General features: G+C 39.5%; 1 protein-coding gene and 1 non-coding gene across 2 annotated transcripts; both read left to right on the top strand.

The window, feature by feature from the left end:
• Positions 1–12,094: 12,094 nt before the first annotated feature.
• On the top strand, positions 12,095–12,201 carry LOC124509072 (U6 spliceosomal RNA). Its single transcript, XR_006961410.1, has one exon. It is a non-coding gene; the product is annotated as a U6 spliceosomal RNA (small nuclear RNA).
• A 9,569-nt stretch (positions 12,202–21,770) lies between these two features.
• Positions 21,771–22,733, top strand: LOC124508169 (olfactory receptor 11G2-like). The gene has a single exon (XM_047074584.1). It carries the CDS (start codon positions 21,771–21,773, stop codon positions 22,731–22,733), a length of 963 nt encoding a protein of 320 aa, XP_046930540.1.
• Positions 22,734–27,431: the final 4,698 nt, after the last annotated feature.

Genomic DNA, 27,431 nt, shown 5'->3' on the forward strand with positions numbered 1-27,431 from the left:
TCAGTAGTGTCAGGGAAATGAAGCAGAAGTGAGCAAAGTAGTGAAGAAATAAATGGTGTTGGACTGAATTTTGATCAGTATACTGTGTGAATGTGCAGGAAATGAGAATGTAATCATTACCCCAACAATTCATCAACATAGCCTCATAGAACAATGGATCCAAACTCCATGACCTCCCCATGACTTCATGACCTTCCCATGAACTTTAGTTTTTCCACTTACTAGTTGTGCAATGGCAGAAAGTAACTAAAATCCTTTAAGTCTCAGTCCCCTTGTATGTAAAGGTAAAATTAAATGTAGTCTTTGAAAGCCCCATAAATCGTTCAAATTACTGTTCAGTCCCAGGCAAACATCAATTATTTTTATGATGATTATTGCATAGTTTTGCATTAGGGTGAGAAGGGGATGGGGAGTTACACCAGACGGTTTTATGGTTAACCCTTAATTCATAATTCAATAAGACTAAGAAGAGAGGGACTTCTGGGTAGCTCAATCAGTTAAGTGTCCAACTCTTGGTTTAGGCTCAGGTCATGATCTTGCAGTTCGTGAGTTTGAGCCCCACATTGAACTCTGTGCTGACAGTGCAGAGCCTGTTTGGGATTCTCTCTCTCCCCTCTCTCCCTTCTCTCTCTCTGCCCCTACCCTGTTTGCTCTCTCTCTCAAAGTAAATAAACTTAAAAAATAAAAGATTAAGAAGAGAGTTTTAGAAACATAAGCTTATATTTTATATAACTGTTAATCATTGGTAAGAGATAAGTGATATACAGAAGATAAGGATATTTTCTATTGAGGCTGTGAGTAGGGTTTGATATGCCTTTTCTGAACTAACGCTATAATTCCCAACGCAAAGACCATATCCAGTTTAGCCAGAGAGATGGTTAGCCCTATTCCAAGTTCCAAGGAACTAAATTATCAAGTCAATCAAACAATTAAGATAAAAAATTTAATAAGGAAACTATTGCAGACCCTGCAAAAAAAATAGTAGTCAGTCAATCTCACATCACTTAGCCATCATATCAGAAACATCTAAACCAACTAATTCCAAAACTCCTTTGTATTGTATTTGTACAGCCAGAAAATCTGACTCTATTTCCCCTAAGTGGACACCCACAGTCAGTGAGTGACACTGACATGATCTATGGAAAGAACCTGAGCAAGTACCCATGTCACATGTCAGCTCCAACTGAACAGTCAGTATACATAGAGCCTGTTCATCAATACTTTAAAGGGAGAAGATAAAGAATCAGGGAGTGAAATGCTATTCCCCACTACAATACTCAAAAGAGGTAGGAGTTAGAGCCTGTCCCACCCCCTAACTTGATGTAAATGGGATGACAGAAGTGACACCCTAGGTCATTCCATTGACATTCACTAACTGCTGGTCTTTTTACATTTAATAGATACACGAACATTTATAACACCTCCAAAGTGCCAACACTCTGACTGACTTCTCTTGCCCTGAGATTTGGATCCTCCTCTTTGTGCTCTTCTCTATTGTCCACCATGGACACTACATCCTACAAGCTCTATTGGTATATGGCTTCCAGCTAAATTCAGCCAATGGGAAACACTATCAGGAGATCAGAGGCAAGGAAGAGAGATAAGTTAGCTTCAACACAGCCTATATACCCAGGCAAATGGCGATTATTCCTGTGCTTTAGAGCGCCCCACTCTGGCCACTTCCAATTCTCTAATGGTGAGGTGGCTGTGGAACCAACAAGACGTTCCCACAGACAGCCTACACCCTCTCCCTTTCTAGATCAAGCCCTGAGTATGTAGGACTCTGGAATTTCTTGCTCTAATGGCCCCAAGTCCACTTCCAGGGACTGTGTGAACCTCTTCCCTTAGTCTATCTTCTGAATGGCAGACCCTGTGTACATTCCTAGATCATACAGGTGACAACTGGAGCCAATTTGAAGGATGTGGACAGAGCCTGGATATACAAGCTAGATGTCCTCCTGTGAGTATGAGGGCCCCTCACATTGTGTAACAAATTCAAGGGTAAGAAGAGAAAGGAGTAAGCCACAAGCCAGGGTCAGGAGTCAGAGGTCAGCTCTCTCCACACCACCATTCTGCATGAAACTCCCAGGAATCTGAGAATTCAAATTTGAACCTAACAGTCTAAGTCCATACAAAGTACACCTGAAAATGTAGAAGCATATGATATATTTTACAGAAGAGTTTGTTAGTTTGATTTTTAACTTTTAAATATTTAGATTTAACTTTTAAATATTTAACTTTTAAATATTAGTATGTGAGTGTCCACTTGTACTTGTGCCCTGGGACCCACAAACATTCTGGCTCACCCTGAACAGTACATTTCTTCTGTGTTCACTAATTGGTGCTAGCAATGGCTGCGTCTCTCTATGACTGCAGCTTCTCTCAGAGGACACCTGCTTGACAGCTCCAGCTCTCATGGGGGCTCCTGAACACTATTTCCTCTCTTGATCTTTTCAGGTCTTGTGTAATAATAGTTTCTCAGTGCTACTAGTCTCTGAGTACCTCACTATCCATTCTTGATTCTCTTAACTCTATGTCTCTATAAAAAGTCTCTTAATTAGAGTCTCTTCAGCTAAACCCTCTGAATGAACTTTTGTTCCCCAATAGGACCTTGGTGGATACACCTGGCATCATGTTGGTGAAGTATGTGAGCCACCTCATAGTGTAAGGTATAATGAAAAAGAACATCAGATGGAAGGAGGAATGTCCTAAAAGAAATAATGACATGAAATTTATTATCTTTGAAAAATAAATATTTTGTTCTTCCTCCCCGAGGAAGGACTATTATATCTTTTGATGAACATACTCTTTGATCCATTAAGTCTCGGTGTCAATCCCAAAGAAACAACTTGTTCCCAAAGAAACAACTCTTTTTTTGTAATATATGCATGCAGGTTTTATTTTATTTTATTTTATTTTATTTTATTTTATTTTATTTTATTTTATTTTATTTTATTTTATTTTTTAATATAATGTATTGTCAAGTTGGCTAACATACAGTGTGTACAGTATGCCCTTGGTTTTGGGGGTAGATTCCCATGGTTCATCACTTACCTACAACAACAGTGCTCATCCCAACAAGTGCTATCCTTAATGCCCACACTCATTTTCCCCTCTCCCCTACCCCCCATCAACCCTCAGTTTGCTCTCTGTATTTAAGAGTCTCTTATGGTTTGCCTTCATCCCTCTCTGTTTGTAACTATTTTTCCCCTTCCCTTCCCCCATAGTCTTCTGTTAAGTTTCTCAATTTCCACATATTAGTGAAAACATATGATATGTCTTTCTCTGACTGACTTATTTCACTTAGCATAATACACTCCAGTTCCATGCATCCACATTGCGGCAAATGGCATGATTTCATTCTTTCTCAATGCCAAGTAGTATTCCATTGTTTATATAAACCACATCTTCTTTATCCATTCATCAGTTGATGGACATTTAGGTTCTTTCCATAATCTGGCTATTGTTGAAAGAGCTGCCATAAACATTGGGGTACATGTGCCCTTATACAAAGGATACAGGAGCATAAATTCCTAGTAGTGCTATTGCTGGGGTAGTAGCGAAGTTCTATTTTTAATTTTTTGAGGAACCTCCACACTGTTTTCCACAGCAGCTGCACCAGTTTGCAGTGCAAGAGGGTTGCCATTTCTCTACATCCTCACCAGCAACTATACTTTCCTGAGTTGTTCATTTTAGCCACTCTAACTGGTGTGAGGTGGTATTTTGATTTGTATTTCCCTGATGGTGAGTGATGTTGAGCATGTTTTCATGTGTCTGTTGGCCATCTGGATGTCTTCTTTGGAAAAGTGTCTATTCATGTCTTTTGTCCATTTCTTCACTGGATTATTTGTTTTTTGGGTGTTGAGTTTGGTAAGTTCTTTATAGATTTTGGATATTAACCCTTTATCTGATATGTCATTTGCAAATATCTTTTCCCATTACTTGGTTTCCTTTTAGTTTTGTTGATTATTTCCTTGGCAGTGCAGCTTTTTATCTTGATGAGGTCCCAATAGTTCATTTTTGCTTTTAATTCCCTTGCCTTTGGAGATGTGTCGAGCAAGAAACTGCTGCAGCTGAGGTCAAAGAGGTTGTTGCCTGTTCTCTCCTCTAGGATTTTTATGGTTTCCTGTCTCACATTTAGGTCTTTCATCCATTTTGAGTTTACTCTTGTGTATGGTGTAAGAAATCAATGTGATACATCACATTAATAAAAGAAAGGATAAGAACCATATGATTCTGTCAATAGATGCAGAAAAAGCATTTGATAAATACAGCATCCTTTCTTAATAAAAACTCTAAAGAAAGTTGTAATAGAAGGAACACACCTAAGCATCATAAAAGCCATGTATGAAAAGCCCACAGCTAATATCATCCTCAGTGGGGAAAAACTGAGAGCTTTCCTGCTGAGATCAGGAACACAACAGGGACTGTTGTTCAAACAACAACTGTTGTTTAACACAGTATTGGAAGTTCTAGCATCAGCAATAAGACAACAAAATGAAATAAAAGGCATCAAAATTGGCAAAGAAGTCAAACATTCACTTTCATATGTAGACATAATACTCTACACGGAAAACCCAAAAGACTCAACCAAAAGGCTGCTAGAACTGGTACATGAATTCAGCACAGTTGCAGGGTACAAAATCAATGTACAGAAATCAGTTGCATTACTATACACCAATAATGAAACAACAGAAAGAGAAATCAAGAAGCTGATCCCATTTACAATTGCACCAAGAACCATAAAATACCTAGGAACAAACCTAACCAAAGAGGTAAAAGATCTGTATGCTGAAAACTATATTGGGGCGCCTGGGTGGCGCAGTCGGTTAAGCGTCCGACTTCAGCCAGGTCACGATCTCGCGGTCCGGGAGTTCGAGCCCCGCGTCAGGCTCTGGGCTGATGGCTCAGAGCCTGGAGCCTGCTTCCGATTCTGTGTCTCCCTCTCTCTCTGCCCCTCCCCCGTTCATGCTCTGTCTCTCTCTGTCCCAAAAATAAATAAACGTTGAAAAAAAAATTAAAAAAAAACTATAAAAATTTATGAAGGAAATTGAAGAAGACACAAAGAAATGGAAGAAACAACTCTTAATAAGCCTTTAAACACAATAACAGCTAACATTTACTCGGTACTTGCTGTGTGTCTGGCATTGTTCTAGGTATTAGCTCAGTTAAACCTCACAATAATATTATGAAGTGGTCACTGTTGTTACTTCCATTTTACACATGAGGAAAGGAGGGCAAGTTGTTTCAGTGACTTGGTCAGGAATGTTAGTGAGTTTAGAACCAGGATTTGAACCCCTGCACTTCAGTTCTATCCATCTCTGCTGCTTCATTATGATAATTGATTATATATGAACCACTGCTAAACACTTTATAGGCATTATCTTTTTTAGTCCTAATGAAGTAGGCACTATTATACTCATTTTACAGAGAGGAGACTAAGGTATGGATAAAAATATAATTGCCCAAAATGAAATATGGCCTTTTGTAGCAACGTGGATGGAACTGGAGAGTGTGATGCTAAGTGAAATAAGCCATACAGAGAAAGACAGATACCATATGGTTTCACTCTTATGTGGATCCTGAGACACTTAACAGGAACCCATGGGGGAGGGGAAGGAAAAAAAAAAAAAAAAAAAAAGGACGTTAGAGTGGGAGAGAGCCAAAGCATAGAGACTGTTAAAAACTGAGAACAAACTGAGGGTTGATGGGGGGTGGGAGGGAGGGGCGGGTGGGTGATGGGTATTGAGGAGGGCACCTTTTGGGATGAGCACTGGGTGTTGTATGGAAACCAATTTGTCAATAAACTTCATATAAAAAAAAAAACCTGAGAACAAACTGAGGGTTGATGGGGGGTGGGAGGAGGGGAGGGTGGGTGATGGGTATTGAGGAGGGCACCTTTTGGGATGAGCACTGGGTGTTGTATGGAAACCAATTTGTCAATAAATTTCATATATATATAAAAAAAAAATATATATATATATATATATATAATTGCCCAAAAGCAAACTTATAATAACGACAGGTTAATTCAAACCCAAGTCATCTTAGCCAAAGCACATACCCTCACATACTGCCATTTTGTCATAACTTAGTTACAAACAATATCAAATACAGAAAACATTCTCAGTGTTAAAAGTTTAAAATCATTTAAAATGCTTACTTAATGTTTAGGACTTGTAAATGGCTAATTAGAACTTTAAGTAAATGGATATAATATTGAAAACACACTGTTAATCCTCTGTGGGGAAAAAAAGAAGGAAATAAAAAATCTAATCCTTGGGAAAACTAAATATTGGAATAAATATACCAATGATATCCTGTGTCTCTAGTAAAAGTATACTTGATTTTTTTCCTCTTTTCATTTTTGATTTTTCTAACTACCTACATTAAGTACAGAGTATATCAAGAGGAATTTCAAATTATAATTAAGTATGTTATTTTATTAATAAAATAGTAAACTTGGCTCAATGATTCCTAGGTTTAAAGGACTGATATATCTTATGTTTATTCACCCATTATGAAATCTCAATAACTATACTGTTCACCTAATTCTTTGTGATAAAAATTGTATTTATAATGTCAGAATAGGAGGAGAGAGGGAAGATGGAGGCGTAGGAGGACGCTGGGCTCACCGCACGTCCTGCTGATCACTTAGATTCCACCCACATCAGCCTAAATAACCCAGAAGACCGCCAGAGGATTAGCAGAACGGAGTCTCCGGCGCCAAGCATAGAGGAGAGGCCCACGGAAGAGGGTAGGAAGGGCGGCGAGGCGGTGCGCGCTCCAAGGACTGGCAGGACGGAGCCGGGGTGGAGGGGCGGCTCGCCGGCCAAGCAGAGCCCCCAAGTCTGGCTGGCAAAAGCGGAGGGGCCTGACTGTGTTCCGACAGCAAGCGCGACTTAGCGTCTGGGAGGTCATAAGTTAACAGCTCTGCTCGGAAAGCGGGAAGGCTGGAGGACAAAGGGAGGGAGAGCTGCTGAGCCCCCGGACAACAGAACTCAGTTTGGTGGGGAACAAAGGCGCCCGCCAGCGCCATCTCCCCCACCCATCCCCCAGCCAAAATCCCAAAGGGAACCGGTTCCTGGCAGGGAACTTGCTCACTCCGAGCAAACACCCAACTCTGTGCTTCTGCGGAGCCAAACCTCCGGCAGAGGATCTGACTCCCTCCCGCTGCCACAGGGCCCCTCCTGAAGTGGATCACCTAAGGAGAAGCGAGCTAAGTCTGCCCCTCCTGCCCCCGTGCACCTTGCCTTCCCACCCCAGCTAATACACCAGATCCCCAGCATCACAAGCCTGGCAGTGTGCAAGTAGCCCAGACGGGCCACGCCACCCCACAGTGAATCCCACCCCTAGGAGAGGGGAAGAGAAGGCACACACCAGTCTGACTGTGGCCCCAGCGGTGGGCTGGGGGCAGACATCAGGTCGGACTGCGGCCCCGCCCACCAACTCCAGTTATACACCACAGCACAGGGGAAGTGCCCTGCAGGTCCTCACCACACCAGGGACTATCCAAAATGACCAAGCGGAAGAATTCCCCTCAGAAGAATCTCCAGGAAATAACAACAGCTAATGAACTGATCAAAAAGGATTTAAATAATATAACAGAAAGTGAATTTAGAATAATAGTCATAAAATTAACCGCTGGGCTTGAAAACAGTATAGAGGACAGCAGAGAATCTCTTGCTACAGAGATCAAGGGACTAAGGAACAGTCACGAGGAGCTGAAAAGCGCTTTAAACGAAATGCAATACAAAATGGAAACGACGACAGCTCGGATTGAAGAGGCAGAGGAGAGAATAGGTGAACTAGAAGATAAAGTTATGGAAAAACAGGAAGCTGAGAGAAAGAGAGATAAAAAAATCCAGGAGTATGAGGGGAAAATTAGAGAACTAAGTGATACACTAAAAAGAAATAATATACGCATAATTGGTATCCCAGAGGAGGAAGAGAGAGGGAAAGGTGCTGAAGGGGTACTTGAAGAAATTATAGCTGAGAACTTCCCTGAACTGGGGAAGGAAAAAGGCATTGAAATCCAAGAGGCACAGAGAACTCCCTTCAGACGTAACTTGAATCGATCTTCTGCACGACATATCATAGTGAAACTGGCAAAACACAAGGATAAAGAGAAAATTCTGAAAGCAGCAAGGGGTAAACGTGCCCTCACATATAAAGGGAGACCTATAAGACTCGTGACTGATCTCTCTTTTGAAACCTGGCAGGCCAGAAAGAATTGGCACGAGATCTTCAGTGTGCTAGACAGAAAAAATATGCAGCCGAGAATCCTTTATCCAGCAAGTCTGTCATTTAGAATAGAAGGAGAGATAAAGGTCTTCCCAAACAAAAACTGAAGGAATTTGTCACCACTATAATGTCAGAATATATATCATTCATTAATTTTTTCAGAATTAAATCCAGAGAGTCAATCCATGGCAATAAATTCATGGGGAGCAGGAAAGCAGGAAGATTAGGAAAATGTCTATTTAAAAATTGATAGAGAAAAGAAAAGGCTGAGAGTCTCACTCAGCTTGATCTCTCTCGTACTACAGAGAATATAGTAACTTTCTTTTCTCTGATAGCTCCTCAGAAAATACAGATGGCAAAATCCTAAACAAGACACACTGGGACAATTTCTGGAGCCCTCCAGCCCACTCTGGATCTTCATATGCCCATCATATGGCTTTCTGGGGAGTTTGGCTGGGAAGGCATTATAATGCCAAGAAAGATAAGCCAGAGTCCTCTCCTGAAACCAGCCTTACCTGAGCCTGCCATGGATTGCGCAGATTACAAGAACTGGGTCTATATCTGCACTTCCCCTGGACCAGTGTAGTAGGCAGAATAATGACATTCCAAAGATATTCATGCCCTAACCTCTAAACCTATGAACTCTAAGGTAATATGGTTGCATTGTTTTTAGCCACTAAATTTGTGGCATTTGTTATAGCATCAATAAGAAACTAACACAATCAACTGGATAAGAACGTGGAATATTCATATTGTAGTAATACTCTGAAGGAAACTGTGTGCCAAGGAGGATGTGAACACATCTTCTGTTTTGACTATGTAAGTAACTACTTTGGGAAAGAAAGTAAAACATGCTACTCTCCAGCTTAGCCAGCAGATGATAAAATAAACAATTAGTATGATCCAACTTGGTAGCAAGCTTCAAAATATGGTAGTAAGTTTAAAAAGTTGAAAGCAGACACATCTAATAAGCCTATGCATATAAGCTCAACTAATCTTTGGAATAGGACTAAGAATACCACTGGGGAAAGGATAGTGTCAATAAATGGTGTGAGAAAACTGGATATCCACGTGCAAAAGAATGAAATTGGAACTATATCTCACACCATACACAAAATCAACTCAAATAGATTAAAGACTTAGATATAAGACCTAAAACTGGAAAACTCCTAGAAGTAACCATAAGGGTAAAGCTTCCTACTACAGGGGAAAAGTTTCTGGTCTGAGCAATGATTTTTTGGATATGACACCAAAAGTACATGCAACAAAAGCAAAAACTAAGTGATACTACATCAAACTAAAAATTCTGCACAGCAAAAGAAACAAACAAAATGAAAAGCGACCTACAGAATGGCAAAGTATTTGCAAACCATACATTTGACAAGAGGTTAAAACCCAAAATATATAAAGAACTTCTACAACTCAAAAAAATTTTTTTTAATTTTTACCAAAGTTTATTGGTGAATGCTGAGTGGCTATGCTAGTTTAGTTTCATAATTAGCATAAAGAGAAACAAAAAACAGGATATCTGGGTGGCTTAATCAGTTGAGCGTCTGACTTGGCTCAAGTCATGATCTCTCAGTTCATGAGATGGAGACCTACATCGGGCTCACTGCTGTCAGTCTGAGAGCACAGAGCCTGCTTCAGATTCTCTGTCCTCCCTCTCTGCCCTTCCACTGTTTGCACTCTCCCAAAAAAATAAATAAAATTTTAAAAAGGAAAGAAAAAAAAAGAAAAACAAAACATGCCCATAATCTAATCTTGTCCAGCTACTATGACCAGTGAAAAGAAGATGACAGAATTAGGTAAGGCAAAAGTGGTTTGCTCTTTCTCCAAAAAAGTTGTAGAGTGAGTCATATGGAGAATAAGTGTAGATTACATATTTATAGGTGAATTTGAAGAATAGAATTTCATAATTCACCTTTCCAAACAAAGTACATAATAGTTTTAAAGAAAACATAAAAAAATAGCACCCATCTCATAGCATTTAAGTTGTCAAAAGTTTATTTGGAAAAAATGTTTGACTGGGTTGTTTGAAACCTGAAACAAATTTGTTCATCTAAACATTGCTACAAATGGTAGTAGGGCTATAATGTACCTGCCCCTATGTCTTTGTTGGTCTCTCCAGAAATAAATCCTGAGACAAGGATTCCAGTGCAGGTAGCTCATTTGGGTAATGAAGGGAACATTGACAGGGAAAAGTGAAACAAGGAAGGGAAGTATTCCAACAAAAAGTACATTGTCAAGCCAGCTACCACTGTGGGTAATGAGATAATCCGTCTGGAGAACCCCAGAGTAGCCAAGTAGACATCCCAGAGTTATCCCACTACATGATCGAGGAAGCTGTAATATTGACGCCCCAACTGTCATCTGTCTATAGTTGAGGGCTTCTGGTGAGTGCAGAGGTCATTAACTATAGAACTTCCGGCCTGGAAGAATAAAGAATGGGCAGGCAAAGCTGGTTTCCCAGTCAAGAAAAAAAAAATTGGGAAATAAATGTGGATGTTGGCAGTTATGCTGAAGTGAAAAAAAGGAGGAAATATGGAGACAATATGGACAAGAAACCAATGATCTCCATTACATTATACTAATACCACCTCCAAGAATTCTGTGAGAAAATATCTGGGCTGAGGGGAACAATTAGAGGAGAGGCTAACAAAAAAAGAAAAGGAATATAAAGAGGACATTTCAATAAATTAGTTCTCTTCATCTGCATGAGTAAATTAATCTCTCTGTGTCCTTCACCCCACAGGGCTTAACTCTCCTACTGCTAGTCGTTAATGCAATGCTTCTGTCTACTTTTCAGAGGATAAAATTATTCACTCCATGAAAATATATGATCTTCCATTGAGTGCCTAAGTAGATTGATGTGGCCATGACACAAGGACATCTGTAGGAAATGGTGAGGAAAAGGAATATAACAACAATAATAGTAATAATAATGATGGGCTCAAACTGAACAGCAGGTGTCCTGATTTGCCAATTTTGAATCCTGTGTTGTGGACTGAGAGAAACATCAAAGCTGTTCAAACATGGAAATGAAATGAACTAAGTCTTTTTTTTAATTTTTTAATGTTTATCTATTTTGAGAGAGAGAAAGAGAGTGCAAGCAGGGGAGGGGCAGAGAGAGAGGGAGACACAGATCCAAAGCAGGTTCCAGGCTCTGAGCTGTCAGCACAGGGCCTGACACAGGGCTTGAACCCATGGACCACAAGATCATGACCTGAGATGAAGTCAGAGGCTCAACTGAGTGAACCACCCAGGTGCCCCTAAAAAGTCTTTAAGAGGAAACTCCTTCCACAGTTGGAAACAGGGAGAGAGAATGCGTTGTGCTAAAAGAGCTGCACCCCATCAGAGATGAGGAAGGCATAAAGCCCAATTCCTAGGTGCACCTGCTGGAGTGGAACTATGAACTGCCCTGCTCTGGCCTCTCTTGGACCTGGGAACTGTGCCCTGAGACTCAGCTGCTTGAGGCTCACAGAGCCCAACCATAAACAAGAAAGGGAAAGATCTATGAAGAAACTAGATAGGAGCCAAGAAGATTGATTCCTGCTGTAACTGCGCAGCCTTCTATGCCTGAGATCTCATCACACTGTCCCCCATCTCTCATTTCTGGAAAATCAGAAGAGGCTCTGTCCCTAAAACCCATGATTGACAACACTCAGCAGAGGCCCAGTGAGTGGCTTCCTTCATACAGCCACCATACCCCATGTTACTTTGATAGACTTTCCCTCGGGCAGCTGGCAGGTGCTCCAAGTAATTTGGAGATTGACTAGACCTCTTGTCATCCCTGAGAAATTTGTGGCTGGAAAAGGTAATATTTTCTACTCTACTGGAATACAAAGGCAGAGTGCTCGCTTCGGCAGCACATATACTAAAATTGGAACGATACAGAGAAGATTAGCATGGCCCCTGCGCAAGGATGACACGCAAATTCGTGAAGCGTTCCATATTTTTGCTAATTGGAATACAAAGGCAGAAGGCATCAGGGTCTCCAGAGAAAGCAGGCCCCATGGGAAGAAAAGAACTAGCACAGAACAGTCTCCTGATACCATTCTTCTTCTAGAAGTAGAAAGGTGATTCTCATGGAGTAGGGCTCACTCCCTGGAGGCTCTGCTTATAATCCCTCCAACCCCTGGCAAACACCAAGAGATCATCCTATTTCTACACTTTCACTCCTTGATGGTTTTGTGGAAGAGACCACCTCTCCTCTCCAGGAAGATCAGACACCATAAGAGAAAACTTCAGGTTTGGATTGCCCTTTTGTCCCCTTGAAAGGAATGAAATCGTGCTTGGAGGAGAAAATAAACATAAAAGAGCTAGAAAAGCTAGAAAAGGTACTACCCCCTAAATAAGTCTCCCCTTTACTTTGCTTCAGGTACATATTCTAGAGCTAAAATTCCTAAGCATTTTTGTGTGTCAGGAGGTAGATAAGATTCTTCCACAGGTTCTCTCATTCAACCATTTGGTGAAAGTGTTACTCAGCTCATTTTACAGATGAACAAACCAGGAAATAGTTTATATAATTGATCTCAGAAAGTTTCCACAGTTGGTAAAGTATGATTTGTAATTCAAACCCTAGGCTCATTACTTCAAGTTGTTTGCTTTTCTACTATGCTTAGCTGCCTATTACTTCTCATAAATGAGAACATTGTCCTTATTTTCAAGGGTTTTGCAGAAATGACACAGGTGTGACAATATGTCCAAACCAAATGAAGTAGATGGATGTGCTGTTATGAGAGCAGACCAATAACCCTTTCATGTCATTGTGCCTTCTTAGACCTGCTTTAGGAAAAAAGTAAAATATCAGAGAAACATCTTTATCTCATCTTACACATTATATCTCAAGACCTGGCTGTCCTAGATTGGGTCTATCCAATCTTTCCAAAATATAATAGAAGTGAGAGTGTAGTTTATTTTGTTTGGCTCATCAATTGATTCAGTCCAAGCATCCTGAATATGTAACATAACTTCAGCAGCAGTGTATTCATATGTGCACTATGTCCGACACATCACTTTCTAAAACAGTCTGGAGAAACCTTCTGCCACTGACCAAAGCCTCATGCCAGGTAAACACCACTGCCGCTCTCTGTACAGAGGAGCCAAGTAATAAAAGGCGGGTAACAATACAGTCTTGTTAGATTTATCTTTTGGAGGGGGGCACTTGGGTGGCTCAATGGGTTATACATCCAATTCTTGATTTTGGTTCAGGTCATGATTTCCCAGCTTGTGTGATCAAGCACCATGTCAGGGCTCTGTGCAAGCAGTGTGGAGCCTGCTTAGAATTCTCTCTCTCCCTCTCTCTCTGCCCCTCCCCTGCTCTCAAGCACATGCATGTACTTTCTGTCTCTCTCTCAAAATAAATAAATAAACTTAAAAAAAAAAGAAATATCTTTTTTTTCACCCACTGTCAATTTAGTAAAGTCAAGCATGAAATGATGATGGCACATAGAGAATCATTTTTCATCCCTTCTTGTTTTCCAGGGCAGCTTTGTCAGACTCTCAAAGTCAGAGAATGCCCTGAAAGGTAGTTGGCCCGGATCTTTTGGCTTCATGTATGAGCAAAAATCTATCCAACTGATGTTTTATCTGAGACATAAATGTAACTAAAATATCACCTCTAGATCTATTAAAGTCTTTATAGCATGTGTATTTGTCCTGTACTTGGAACAGGAGTAAGAATTTTATACTAAAAAGTGATTAAAAATCGTATGCTGTTGCTCCCCTTTCATATAAAGAAAATAAAGCTTACAAAAACAAACAAACCTCCACTATAGCCACTAAGCAACTTTGTTGTGATGCCAAATTTAGAATTTTCATCCCAATCTCTCCTACTTCAACATCCAGAGCTGTGGGACCATAACTATCTTTAGCAGTCAGACCGAAACCTCTGGGTTTGGAGTGGAACATGTTCTACTACCCAGAATATTCCATCTCACATTGCTTCCTTTGGAAGGAATTCCTCTCAAGTCTGAGCTAATGCTCTAGTAGTCTCAGGTCGGTTGGAGCCTTTCTTGTACATTTCATTTCCTAAAATTTCATCTCACAACTTTTTTGAAGTTCAAATGAAGTGGCTGGTAAATGTTTATCTATCATCTATCTATATTCTCTGTACAGTATAGGTAATCTTTTTTTGACAGATATTTACAAAATACTATTTTCTTCAGACTGTGCTGGGAACTTAGGATAAAGAGTGAACTTGAAGGACGAAAACCATGAGTCAGGAAAGTATTTGGTTGCTTCTATTAACTAGAAGAAGGCCAATATTCTATTTCTGAACTATCATGTGCACATGCAAATTGTATGTGTACACATGTATGTATGTGTGTAGAGACAGAAAAAGGCGAATCCTGATGGCTTTGTAAACTCATTTAATAATTTAGCTGAAAGCTGGCCAAACAGGTCTGTTAGCTCAGTAGAAGAGGTTGATTGCAACTGCTGACCACTATAGGTCCTCTCTTTTTCTTATAAAGTCATTATTGTTGGACCAAGTTACCACTGTTCCACAGTCAAATGGATGGTTCTTGCCTTCCTGTCCCTATAAATATACATAGAGCAAGAGTCAGCAAACTGTGACCAATGGACCAAATCTAGCCAGCTGCCTGTGTTTGTATGGCCACTGAACTAAGAATTTTTACATTTTTAACTTAAATTTGAAAATCAATATATGAATAATACTGCAACACATGCAAGTTATATGAAACTCAAATTTCAGTGGACATAAATAACATTTTATTGAAACACAGCCACATGTGTTCATTTAGGTATTGTCTGTGGCTGCTTTCACATAACAGCAAAGGGGAGTAGTTGTGATAGAAACTATATTGCCTTCAAGCCAAAATTTTTAAGAAAAAGCTTGCTGACCCTCAGTTTAAAGCATTATAGAAATGGGTCCCTCTCTACTGAAATGATGACTAGGGTGGGTATAATCCAAAGATGTGTATCTCCCAGGGAGATCAGCACAGGGGATAATGTACACCCTGTAACCCATCTGCTTGTGGAACCCTATTTTATATTTGAAGTCTTTATGTTAGTGAAGTATGTGTGTGCCTCCTTTTCACAACAGAGTGTATGTATATGTGTGTAGGCATGTGAGTATAAGAGACAGAGAAAATGTGTATATATGTGTGTGTTTGGTTAACAGTATCACAAGATGAGGTTGGGGATATTAAGAGGGGCAAATCAAAGACCCTAGTTTGGAGATTTTCATTTTATTCTAAGTGCTTTGGGAAGTTAATTGAAGTCTGTGTGTAAGAAAAAGGACTGACATGATTTCCCTTTTTCCAATAGTCATTCTGGCTGTGGCATGGATAGGAGGTTGTAGAGGGCAATGGTGGAAGCCAGAAGCAGTTAGGACAGCATCACAGTGGTCCAGCGGAGAAAAGGCAGCTTGAAATACAGAGAAGTGGGTGGAGCTGAGACTTATTTTGGAGAAAAATGAACAGAAATTGCTGATAATTAGACATGAGGGTAAAAGAAAGGGGCAAAATACTACACTGAAGTAAGTTCTATCAGGGAAAAAAAAAAAAGTTCTTAAACATTTAATCCAAGGGGCCAATTGTTAGATTGTTGAGCAGAAGCTTACTCCTAAAATGAAATTTCATAAATACTAGCAAATCAGCCCTGGTCAAAAATACTAATTATTAGTAACATTTGTTTTCAGTTGATCATAATTAAGTTACCTTGCTCTGCATTGGTACTAGACTTTTGGACTTAATATTTTTCAGAATCCACCAAGGACCTTTACACATAGCAGAATGCTTCCTGTGTGTCTTTGTTTTTGTTTTTGAGCAATCAGCGGGCTCATGTGACTCCATATAACTGAAAACACACTTGCAGGTATACTGCAAAAAAGGCTAAACGCTTAATGTCCTTAACCACGAGTGGAGCTTGTACAGAACGACTTTTTAAAAATGTTAAGCACTTCTTTTTAAAAAAAAATTTTTTTACATTTATTTATTTATTTTTGAGAGACAGAGACAGAGCACAAGTGGGGGACGGACAGAGAGGGAAGGAGACACAGATTCCGAAGCAGGCTCCAGGCTCCAAGCTGTTGGCACAGAGCCTGATGCGGGGCTCGAACTCAGAAACTGCAAGATCATGACCTGAGCCAAGTCAGCCACTCAACCAACTGAGCCACCCAGGCACTCCATTAAACACTTCAGTTGTCTGCTTCCAACTCCCTTTTATAAAAGATAAATATGTGGTCTCAGAAATTTATTGGGCCCCTAAACAACTAAGTTTAAAAGCAGATGCTGAAACATCTGCTTTTTAACAACTAAGTTTAAAAGGCAATGCTGAAAACTATAGAAAGCTTATGAAGGAAATTGAAGAAGATATAAAGACATGGAAAAACATTCCATGCTCATGGACTGGAAGAATAAAGATTATTAAAATGTCAATACTACCCAAAGCTATCTACACATTCAATGCAATCCCAATCAAAATTGCACCAGCATTCTTCTTTTTTTTTATATATATATATGAAATTTATTGACAAATTGGTTTCCATACAACACCCAGTGCTCATCCCAAAAGGTGCCCTCCTCAATACCCATCACCCACCCTCCCCTCCCTCCCACCCCCCATCAACCCTCAGTTTGTTCTCAGTTTTTTTTTTATTTTTATTTTTTTATATATATGAAATTTATTGACAAATTGGTTTCCATACAACACCCAGTGCTCATCCCAAAAGGTGCCCTCCTCAATACCCATCACCCACCCTCCCCTCCCTCCCACCCCCCATCAACCCTCAGTTTGTTCTCAGTTTTTAACAGTCTCTTATGCTTTGGCTCTCTCCCACTCTAACGTCCTTTTTTTATTTTTTTTTCCTTCCCCTCCCCCATGGGTTCCTGTTAAGTTTCTCAGGATCCACATAAGAGTGAAACCATATGGTATCTGTCTTTCTCTGTATGGCTTATTTCACTTAGTATCACACTCTCCAGTTCCATCCACGTTGCTACAAAAGGCCATATTTCATTTTTTCTCATTGCCACGTAGTATTCCATTGTGTATATAAACCACAATTTCTTTATCCATTCATCAGTTGATGGACATTTAGGCTCTTTCCATAATTTGGCTGTTGTGGAGAGTGCTGCTATGAACATTGGGGTACAAGTGCCCCTATGCATCAGTACTCCTGTATCCCTTGGGTAAATTCCTAGCAATGCTATTGCTGGGTCATAGGGTAGGTCTATTTTTAATTTTTTGAGGAACCTCCACACTGCTTTCCAGAGCGGCTGCACCAACTTGCATTCCCACCAACAGTGCAAGAGGGTTCCCGTTTCTCCACATCCTCGCCAGCATCTATAGTCTCCTGATTTGTTCATTTTGGCCACTCTGACTGGCGTGAGGTGATACCTGAGTGTGGTTTTGATTTGTATTTCCCTGATAAGGAGCGACGCTGAACATCTTTTCATGTGCCTGTTGGCCATCTGGATGTCTTCTTTAGAGAAGTGTCTATTCATGTTTTCTGCCCATTTCTTCACTGGGTTATTTGTTTTTCGGGTGTGGAGTTTGGTGAGCTCTTTATAGATTTTAGATACTAGCCCTTTGTCCGATATGTCATTTGCAAATATCTTTTCCCATTCCGTTGGTTGCCTTTTAGTTTTGTTGGTTGTTTCCTTTGCTGTGCAGAAGCTTTTTATCTTCACGAGGTCCCAGTAATTCACTTTTGCTTCTAATTCCCTTGCCTTTGGGGATGTGTCGAGTAAGAGATTGCTACGGCTGAGGTCACAGAGGTCTTTTCCTGCTTTCTCCTCTAAGGTTTTGATGGTTTCCTGTCTCACATTCAGGTCCTTTATCCATTTTGAGTTTATTTTTGTGAATGGTATAAGAAAGTGGTCTAGTTTCATCCTTCTGCATGTTGCTGTCCAGTTCTCCCAGCACCATTTGTTAAAGAGACTGTCTTGTTTCCATTGGATATTCTTTCCTGCTTTGTCAAAGATGAGTTGGCCATACTTTTGTGGGCCTAGTTCTGAGGTTTCTATTCTATTCCATTGGTCTGTGTGTCTGTTTTTGTGCCAATACCATGCTGTCTTGATGATTACAGCTTTGTAGTAGAGGCTAAAGTCTGGGATTGTGATGCCTCCTGCTTTGGTCTTCTTCTTCAAAATTCCTTTGGCTATTCGGGGCCTTTTGTGGTTCCATATGAATTTTAGGATTGCTTGTTCTAGTTTCGAGAAGAATGCACACCAGCATTCTTCTTGAAGCTAGAACAAGCAATCCTAAAATTTGTATGGAACCACAAAAGGCCCTGAATAGCCCAAGTAATTTTGAAGAAGACCAAAGCAATGCTGGTGTGCATTCTTCTCGAAACTAGAACAAGCAATCCTAAAATTCATATGGAACCACAAAAGGCCCCGAATAGCCAAAGGAATTTTGAAGAAGAAGACCAAAGCAGGAGGCATCACAATCCCAGACTTCAGCCTCTACTACAAAGCTGTAATCATCAAGACAGCATGGTATTGGCACAAAAACAGACACACAGACCAATGGAATAGAATAGAAACCCCAGAACTAGACCCACAAACGTATGGCCAACTCATCTTTGACAAAGCAGGAAAGAATATCCAATGGAAAAAAGACAGCCTCTTTAACAAATGGTGCTGGGAGAACTGGACAGCAACATGCAGAAGGATGAAACTAGACCACTTTCTTATACCATTCACAAAAATAAACTCAAAATGGATAAAGGACCTGAATGTGAGACAGGAAACCATCAAAACCTTAGAGGAGAAAGCAGGAAAAAACCTCTGTGACCTCAGCCGTAGCAATCTCTTACTCGACACATCCCCAAAGGCAAGGGAATTAGAAGCAAAAATGAACTATTGGGACCTCGTGAAGATAAAAAGCTTCTGCACAGCAAAGGAAACAATCAACACAACTAAAAGGCAACCAACGCAATGGGAAAAGATATTTGCAAATGACACATCAGACAAAGGGCTAGTATCTAAAATCTATAAAGAGCTCACCAAACTCCACACCTGAAAAACAAATAATCCAGTGAAGAAATGGGCAGAAAACATGAATAGACACTTCTCTAAAGAAGACATCCAGATGGCCAACAGGCACATGAAAAGATGTTCAGCGTCGCTCCTTATCAGGGAAATACAAATCAAAACCACACTCAGATATCACCTCACGCCAGTCAGAGTGGCCAAAATGAACAAATCAGGAGACTATAGATGCTGGAGAGGATGTGGAGAAACGGGAACCCTCTTGCACTGTTGGTGGGAATGCAAACTGGTGCAGTCGCTCTGGAAAACAGTGTGGAGATTCCTCAAAAAATTAAAAATAGACCTACCCTATGACCCAGCAATAGCATTGCTAGGAATTTACCCAAGGGATACAGGAGTACTGATGCATAGGGGCACTTGTACCCCAATGTTCATAGCAGCACTCTCCACAACAGCCAAATTATGGAAAGAGCCTAATTGTCCATCAACTGATGAATGGATAAAGAAATTGTGGTTTATATACACAATGGAATACTACGTGGCAATGAGAAAAAATGAAATATGGCCTTTTGTAGCAACGTGGATGGAACTGGAGAGTGTGATGCTAAGTGAAATAAGTCATACAGAGAAGAACAGATTGCATATGTTTTCACTCCTGTGTGGATCCTGAGAAACTTAACAGAAGACCATGGGGGAGGGGAAGGAAAAAAAATGGTTAGAGAGGGAGGGAGCCAAAACATAAGAGACTCCTAAAAAGTGAGAACAAACTGAGGGTTGATGGGGGATGGGAGGGTGGGTGATGGGTATTGAGGAGGGCACCTGTTGGGATGAGCACTGGGTGTTGTATGGAAACCAATTTGACAGTAAATTTCATATTAAAAAAAAAAGCAGAGGGGCACCTGGATGGCTCAGTTGGTTGAGTGTCTGACTTCAGCTCAGGTCATGATCTCACAGCTCCTGAGTTCGAGCCCCGCGACAGGCTCTGTGCTGACAGCTCGGAGCCTGGAGACTGCTTCGGATTCTGTGTCTCCCTCTCTGTCTCTGCCCCTAACCCACTCACATTATGTATCTGTCTCTCTCAAAAATAAATAAACATTTAAAAAAATTAAAAAAAGAAAACATGTTAGTGGGTTTTAAAAAAAAAAGCAGAAAAGGAAAAGACTTCCAGAAAGTTAAAGTTCATAGTGCGGATACCAGAATCTAGCCTACTTTCACCCCACCAAAAGCAGGGTCCATTAAGCCCTGTACTAGTTTATATACATTAAATAGAAGCAGATCTGTAGAGATCTTATCGGCTCCAAGAATCCCCCATGGCATTGGAATCAAGGGGTCCTGAGTTTAAAATGATGCAGAAGTGTTTTAAAAGAATATTTATTGTGTTATAACTCCCCAGTCTCATCACCACCCAACACAATTGCATTCTTCTTCCAACACAACACTCTAAGTGTCCACACCTAATTCTTGAGATGGGGTGTCAGCTGGCTGCGCCACCTTTTGCTCTTGACCCTACAGATTTCCCAGAACTTGACTACTCCTAGTAAGAAATTATTAGGCTCCCTGGGTCTCTTGCCAAATTTCAAAAAGCAAAATATGGATTTAACACTAAAAAAGAAGCAGTGAGGGACACAACTTTCTTTATGTTGCTCATTTATATACTTATTTACAGAGGATTCGAAGTGATTCTAAGTCCTGAGGCATGATTGTTCAACAAAAGTACTCTTACTCATTTAGAATAAAAGAAAGGCATTATGTGTATATTCATCCTTTAAAAGCCACTCTGTCTTGAGATGCTCCCCAGTAGTTTCTAGGAGATAGAGTAAAATTTTAGCTCTGCATCCCCTACAAATCCACTGCTATTTAGAATTCCATATTATCAATAACATCCATAACTTGCACTGCTGGAATAGAATTCTATCTATAACTGTAGAGTAGGCAAATTCGTATCTCTTTTTCAGGTAAGCACAGACTTGTTTCAACATGAGCCATTAACAATTCTTTCACCTTGGTCAACTGGATGACTACAATTGTTGTTTTAACACAACAGAAACTAAGATTAATTCCCTCCAGTTGGCTTGACTGTTTTACACATGAAATTGGCATATATTATTAAATTAATAAGTTAATCATTTAGTTTTAAATAAGGCCAGTTTCAAGTCATGTAAAAGAAGTCATTCAAAAAGTTCTGAGTTTGTGTAACATAACTAACGAGTTTGACTCAGTTTCTGCCACAACTGCAATGATGTCACCTCTTTTAAAAATGGAAAAATTCCATTTTTGAAAGGATATGTAGGTAGGTAAGTAGGTAGATAGAAACTCTATTAAGCATAAGGTCTAATATAACCTTAAAACACCTCTATAACACTCTCCTTCAAGACCTTACCAATTCTAACCAAAGTTTTCTTGATTCCACAGTGAAAATGTGAATGAGAATAAAAAGCAACCCAGGTCAATTATTTCAATTTCAAAAAGAAAAGGTAACTATTAACATACATGTCTTTATTTTCTTTCCCAAAATTGTTTAAATATAATCTGGGGCCTCATGTGTCTTTACAGTCATTCAATAATTTGATGGTTTTTTTTACAGCTCCCAGATACATGAATATCTCCAACACCCCCAACACCTCCAGCACCATCACTGGCTTCATCCTCCTGGGCTTCCCTTGCTCCAGGGAGGGGCAGATCCTCCTCTTTGTGCTCTTCTCTGTTGTCTACCTCCTGACCCTCATGGGCAATGGGTCCATCATCTGTGCTGTGCGCTGGGATCAGAGACTCCACACCCCCATGTACATCTTGCTCGCCAATTTCTCCTTCCTAGAGATCTGGTATGTCACCTCCACTGTCCCCAACATGTTAGCCAACTTCCTCTCTGACACCAAGGTCATCTCCTTCTCTGGGTGCTTTCTCCAGTTCTACTTTTTCTTCTCCTTGGGTTCTACAGAATGCTTCTTCTTGGCCATTATGGCATTTGATCGGTACCTTGCCATCTGCAGGCCTCTACACTATCCAACCGTTATGACTGGACGTCTCTGCACCAATCTTGTGGTAAGCTGCTGGGTATTTGGTTTCCTCTGGTTCTTGATTCCCATCATCATCATCTCACAAATGTCCTTCTGTGGATCCAGGATAATTGACCACTTCCTCTGTGATCCAGGTCCTCTTCTAACACTCACCTGCAAAAAAGCTCCTGTGGTAGAGATTATCTTCTCCACTTTAAGTCCTCTGCCTCTCGTTATTCCGTTTCTCTTCATCATGGGATCCTATGCTCTGGTCCTAAGAGCAGTGTTGAAAGTCCCTTCAGCATCTGGGAAAAGAAAGGCTTTCTCCACCTGTGGGTCTCATCTGGCCGTGGTTTCACTGTTCTATGGCTCAGTACTGGTCATGTATGGGAGCCCAACATCTGAGCATGAAGCTGGAACACAGAAGATTGTGACTCTGTTTTATTCTGTTGTGACCCCATTCCTTAATCCAGTGATATATAGTCTTAGGAACAAAGATATGAAAAATGCCCTGCAGAAATTTCTGGAAATATAAAAAGTGTTCATCAAAAAGGCTCTTGGGAAATTACAGCCCAATATTATATTTAACTTACTTACAAACATTTACAAAAATTGTATTTAACTTATTTTCAGGTAAAAAAAAAAAACTAGTTTTTAAAAAAAATTTGAGGGGCGCCTGGGTGGCTCAGTCGGTCAAGCGTCCGACTTCGGCTTGGGTCACGATCTCACGGTCCGTGAGTTTGAGCCCCGCATCAGGCTCTGGGCTGATGGCTCAGAGCCTGGAGCCTGCTTCTGATTCTGTGTCTCCCTCTCTCTCTGCCCCTCCCCCGTTCATGCTCTGTCTCTCTCTGTCTCAAAAATAAATAAACGTTAAAAAAAAATTTAAAAAAAATTTGAGTGTATTTGACACAATATTTCATTAATTTCAGGCATATAACTTAGCAGATTTACAAGCTTATACACTATGCTATGTTCACAAGTATAGCTACCATCTGTCTCATTAAATCACTGTTACTATATCATTGATTGTATTCCTTATGCTCTGCTTTTTATTCCTGTGATTTACTCATTCCATTACTGGAAGTCTGTATCTTTCTCTCTTCTTCACCCATCTTTCCCAACCCCCATCCCCCTCCACCCCTGCAACCATCAGTTTGTTCTTTGTATTTATAAGTCTAATTCTGCTTTATGTTTGCTTGTTCATTTTTAAAATACCATTTTTGAGTGGAATTATATGGTATTTGTCTTTCTCTGACTTATTTCAGTTAGCAAAGAAACCTCCAGGTCCATCCATGTTGAATCAAATGACAAGATCTCATCCTTTTTTGTTGTTGTGTAATATTCCATTGTGAATATTTTCCTTATCCATTCATCTATTGATTTACACTTAGGTTACTCCCATGTCTTAGTTGTTGTAAATAATGGTGCAATAAACAGGGATGTGTATATCAAGTTAGTGTTTTTGTTTTCCCTGGTTAAATATCCAGTAGTGGAATTACTGGATCATATGGTACTTCTATTTTTAATTTTTTGAGGAACCTCCATATTGTTTTCCACAGTCGCTGCACAAATTTACATTCCCACCAACAGTGCACAAGGGTTCTTTTTTCTCCATTTCCTCAGCCAATACTTGTTTCTTGTGTTTTTTATTTTAGCCATTCTGACAGGTGTGAGGTGATATATATCATTATGGTTTTGATTTACATTTCCCTGATGATTAGTGATGTTTAACATCAAAAAAAAAAACTAGTTTATTCCAGTAATTGTTCATCCTAGTATTAACCAAAAACCTCAAGCGCTTGTAAGCATGTGTCTGTTGCTTACTGCTTCACTTGGTTCTTAATCATTTATCCTGTTTCTTAGCATGCAGGTTTTTTTAATTGAATGCTGAACATTATACTTCAAAAACTGTGAAGACAATGGGTACAGTAAATCCACAAAAGTTAAGTTTTCTTGTAGCAGTAGAGAAAGTAGAGGCAGATCACTTTGATCTTATTTAAGGACTATATTTAAGTACAAAAATAGCCTAGGCCAGTTTTGCCTTTATTCCCGGAATTGACTCTTACTCCATGAACAGAGCCTGAGTCTCATCTGCAAGCCTGGACCCCTCCACTTTAGTGGGCCCTGGTTTCCTATTTCTGTACTCCTTGAACCCCATGCTCCTGAAACTTCTGCTCAGCTCTTTAGACTCCCAGTTTTGCTTTCTGCTAGATTTCTTGAAAACCGATTTGCATGTTAATGGCTTAGAAATTAAAGAAAAAAATGTCTTGAAGGGATACTGCATCATATGTTGAGTCTCACTTCTCTGTGGTCCTCCTCTCTCCAGGATTTGTTTCTCAAACTCCAGTTTCTTTAGCAGCCACAAACACCAAATCCTTTATCTTCTCAGTTCAGTGAAACTACTGCTTTCTGCTGAGACTTTATTCTTCCTTCCCCTCATTCTTTCCCACATCTTTCCATTTCCCCATAGTACCCCCATCCAGTGAATTGTCGAACATACTCAAGAGAAAGCACCCAAGGTGAATGTGGAACTCATTTCCTTGTCTTTCCCTTCTTGGAACTGTAGCCCCTGAATTCTTGCCTGTGTTGACTGCTCTTCAGTACCTTCAAATGATTGTGTTAGGTATTCTGCCCAGATTGTATGGTTACTTTTGGTGGCAAGGTTAGTTTAATACAAGATGCTAGTCATGACCATAACCAGAAATGCTTTTCTATTGCTTCTATTACACCTAAATTCTACACTGTCTCACTTCCTTCACTTTCCAAAAATGATCTTGTAACAAAATCATGCAAAAACTCAGAGGCAAATCAGAGATGAGTGGATATAGGGACTGGATAAACACAAGTCTGGGATACAGACCTGCTTTTCTTTTCATTGCAAGCAGCTGCAGATTCCTAGGAGAGGCAGGTGAAGGAGGGAGATCCCTGCTTACAGTAAAATAAGAGGTAAAACCAGAACAACAGAGAACAGATTTAAGCTTTTTTTCTGTATAGGAGGTGCTCAGGAATTGTACATCAGTAAAAGTATTTACTCAGGAATTGTATTAGTCACTGGCACTAGTTCCCCTTGAACTCCCTCCTAGGTCCTAAATGAAAGGTAATCTTAATATTGAAATGTCTTCACCAATTCAACAACCTGATCTGCTTAAGAAGAAAAATGATGGTTAGGAATCAGGAGTGATGTGCTAAGGATAATAACTTTAATGGTAAAAAACAAAAATTTCCTATCGACCACCCTTTTCATTAACCCAAGTTGCTTTTTTGTTACCAACTCATCCTATATTTCTATCTTGAAGACTTTTCAATTATTTGCCCGTCAATAATTTAGGATATCTCAATTATTTGTCAAACAATGTTTCCTTGATGTGCATAAAGGTCTATGAACAGTAAGAGAACAGAACAATATCCCAGTAGGAAAATAAGCAAAAGGATATAAACAACATACAGAAAATATCCTTAAACATATGGTAAGAGCACAAATTCATTCATAAAAAAGATAAAGGCATAATAAGCCTATTTCATTTTTAACCCATCAGAGTGACAAAGACCAAGCAGTTTGATAACCATTGTATGGTTGAGGATGGTAACTTCTCTGACACTGGCTGGTAAAGTATAAATTTTACAAACTCTATACAGGAAGTTAGACAACTTTGATCAAAATTTAGAATATATACACCCTGTAACCCATAAACCCAACTTCTAAGTTACTCAGTCTACAGATATTCTCACATATGTGGGAAATGATGAAAGTATAAGAATATTCTTTGCATTATTGCTATAACAGTATGTTATATTGCAAAATGTTGAGAAAAATATCAACTCCCATTAATAGAAGACTAGTTAAATAAACTATGGTTCAGTCATACTACCTTAAATCTTATATGTAATGTTATATAGTATCTCCAAGATATGTTGTATTTGGGGGCTTATTATTATTATTATTATTGAAGTATAGTTGACATCCAAGATATATTGTTGAGTGAAGAAAGCGAGGTGAGTAGCTGAGAGTAACTACCTTTCATGTAAATGTATAGACTATCTCCTGAAGGAGATCTAGAGACTGATAACAGTGGTTGCTTTAAATGACAAGACTTTGGTGTCTGAAGAACAAGAGACAAAGGAGCGGTTTTCTTCATACCCCCTTTTGAACTCTTTACATTCTTTGTTGTATGGCTGTATTATTTATTTAAAAATAAATAATGATACAATTGTTTTTAGACAAAGACTAACTTCCTGGATTAATTTTCTTTTTTAAGTTTATTATATTTATTTACTTGAGGCAGGGTGGGGGGTAGAGACAGGGAGAGAGAGAAAGAGAATATCAATCAGACTCCACATGGTCAAACTCACAAACCTTGACCTGAGCTGAAATCAAGAGTCGGAGGCTTAACCCACTGAGCTGTCCAGGTACCCCTAGAGCAGCTTTCTGATAATTAGATCTAAAAAATCATTCCCACCCACCCACCCCCAACAATTCTAGGATTCCTTAGGAGCCTATTCACTTATAGAAAATTTGAAGTAGTGTCCAAAGAACATCTTAACATTTTTTTACTCAGAATTTTTGGTACTTCAGAGAAAATAAGAGACATGTCTTTTTCCTGTTAGGGTTTCTACAAATATACTGTGACAAACTGTAACTACCTTATAACATTTATATTTAGACATCCTCTTTTTCATTGTTCAACTATATATTCTTGTTTTTGTTGTTGAGCACCTACAATCCAAGACACTGAGCCTAGAAATAAATTTGATCCAGAAGTATATAAGAGACATTTTCTTCCCTCAAAGGGCTCACAGTCTCGTGATACAGAGGCATAAAAATATTGCAAGGGTTTCTTTTTTATTAAATGGTACACATGCAATGAGAGGTGAGAACCAAATGCTATGAAAGATCGTGATAAGTAGCAGGTGTGTAAGCATGGATCTGTGTCATGTGAAAGAAGTTTTAAGCATAGCTAATCATAGGGCATTGTCTTTTTGTAAGTACACCTCAGGCTACAAAATAAAAGCGCTTTAATAAAAAGCATCTGTGCTGGTAAAGAAGATAAACTGTCACTATTTGCAGATGACATGACACTATTTTTAGAAAGCCCTAAAGAATCTACAAAAAAACTATTAGAATAAATTAAATCAGTAAATTTTCAGGACACAAAATTAATTCTGAGAAATCAATTGTGTTTCTATACATTAATAAGTGTAGAAAGAAAAATTAAGGAAACAATCCCAATTATTA

Source organism: Lynx rufus, unplaced genomic scaffold (genome assembly GCF_022079265.1).
Source record: "Lynx rufus isolate CCGP_SWC_20201006 ecotype Redwood Valley unplaced genomic scaffold, mLynRuf1.p SCAF_13, whole genome shotgun sequence".
Lineage (NCBI taxonomy): Eukaryota > Metazoa > Chordata > Mammalia > Carnivora > Felidae > Lynx > Lynx rufus.

Coding starts and splice junctions, on each gene's coding strand:
- LOC124508169 (XM_047074584.1), top strand. CDS start 21,771: ATGGTTTTTTTTACAGCTCCCAGATACATGAATATCTCCAACACCCCC.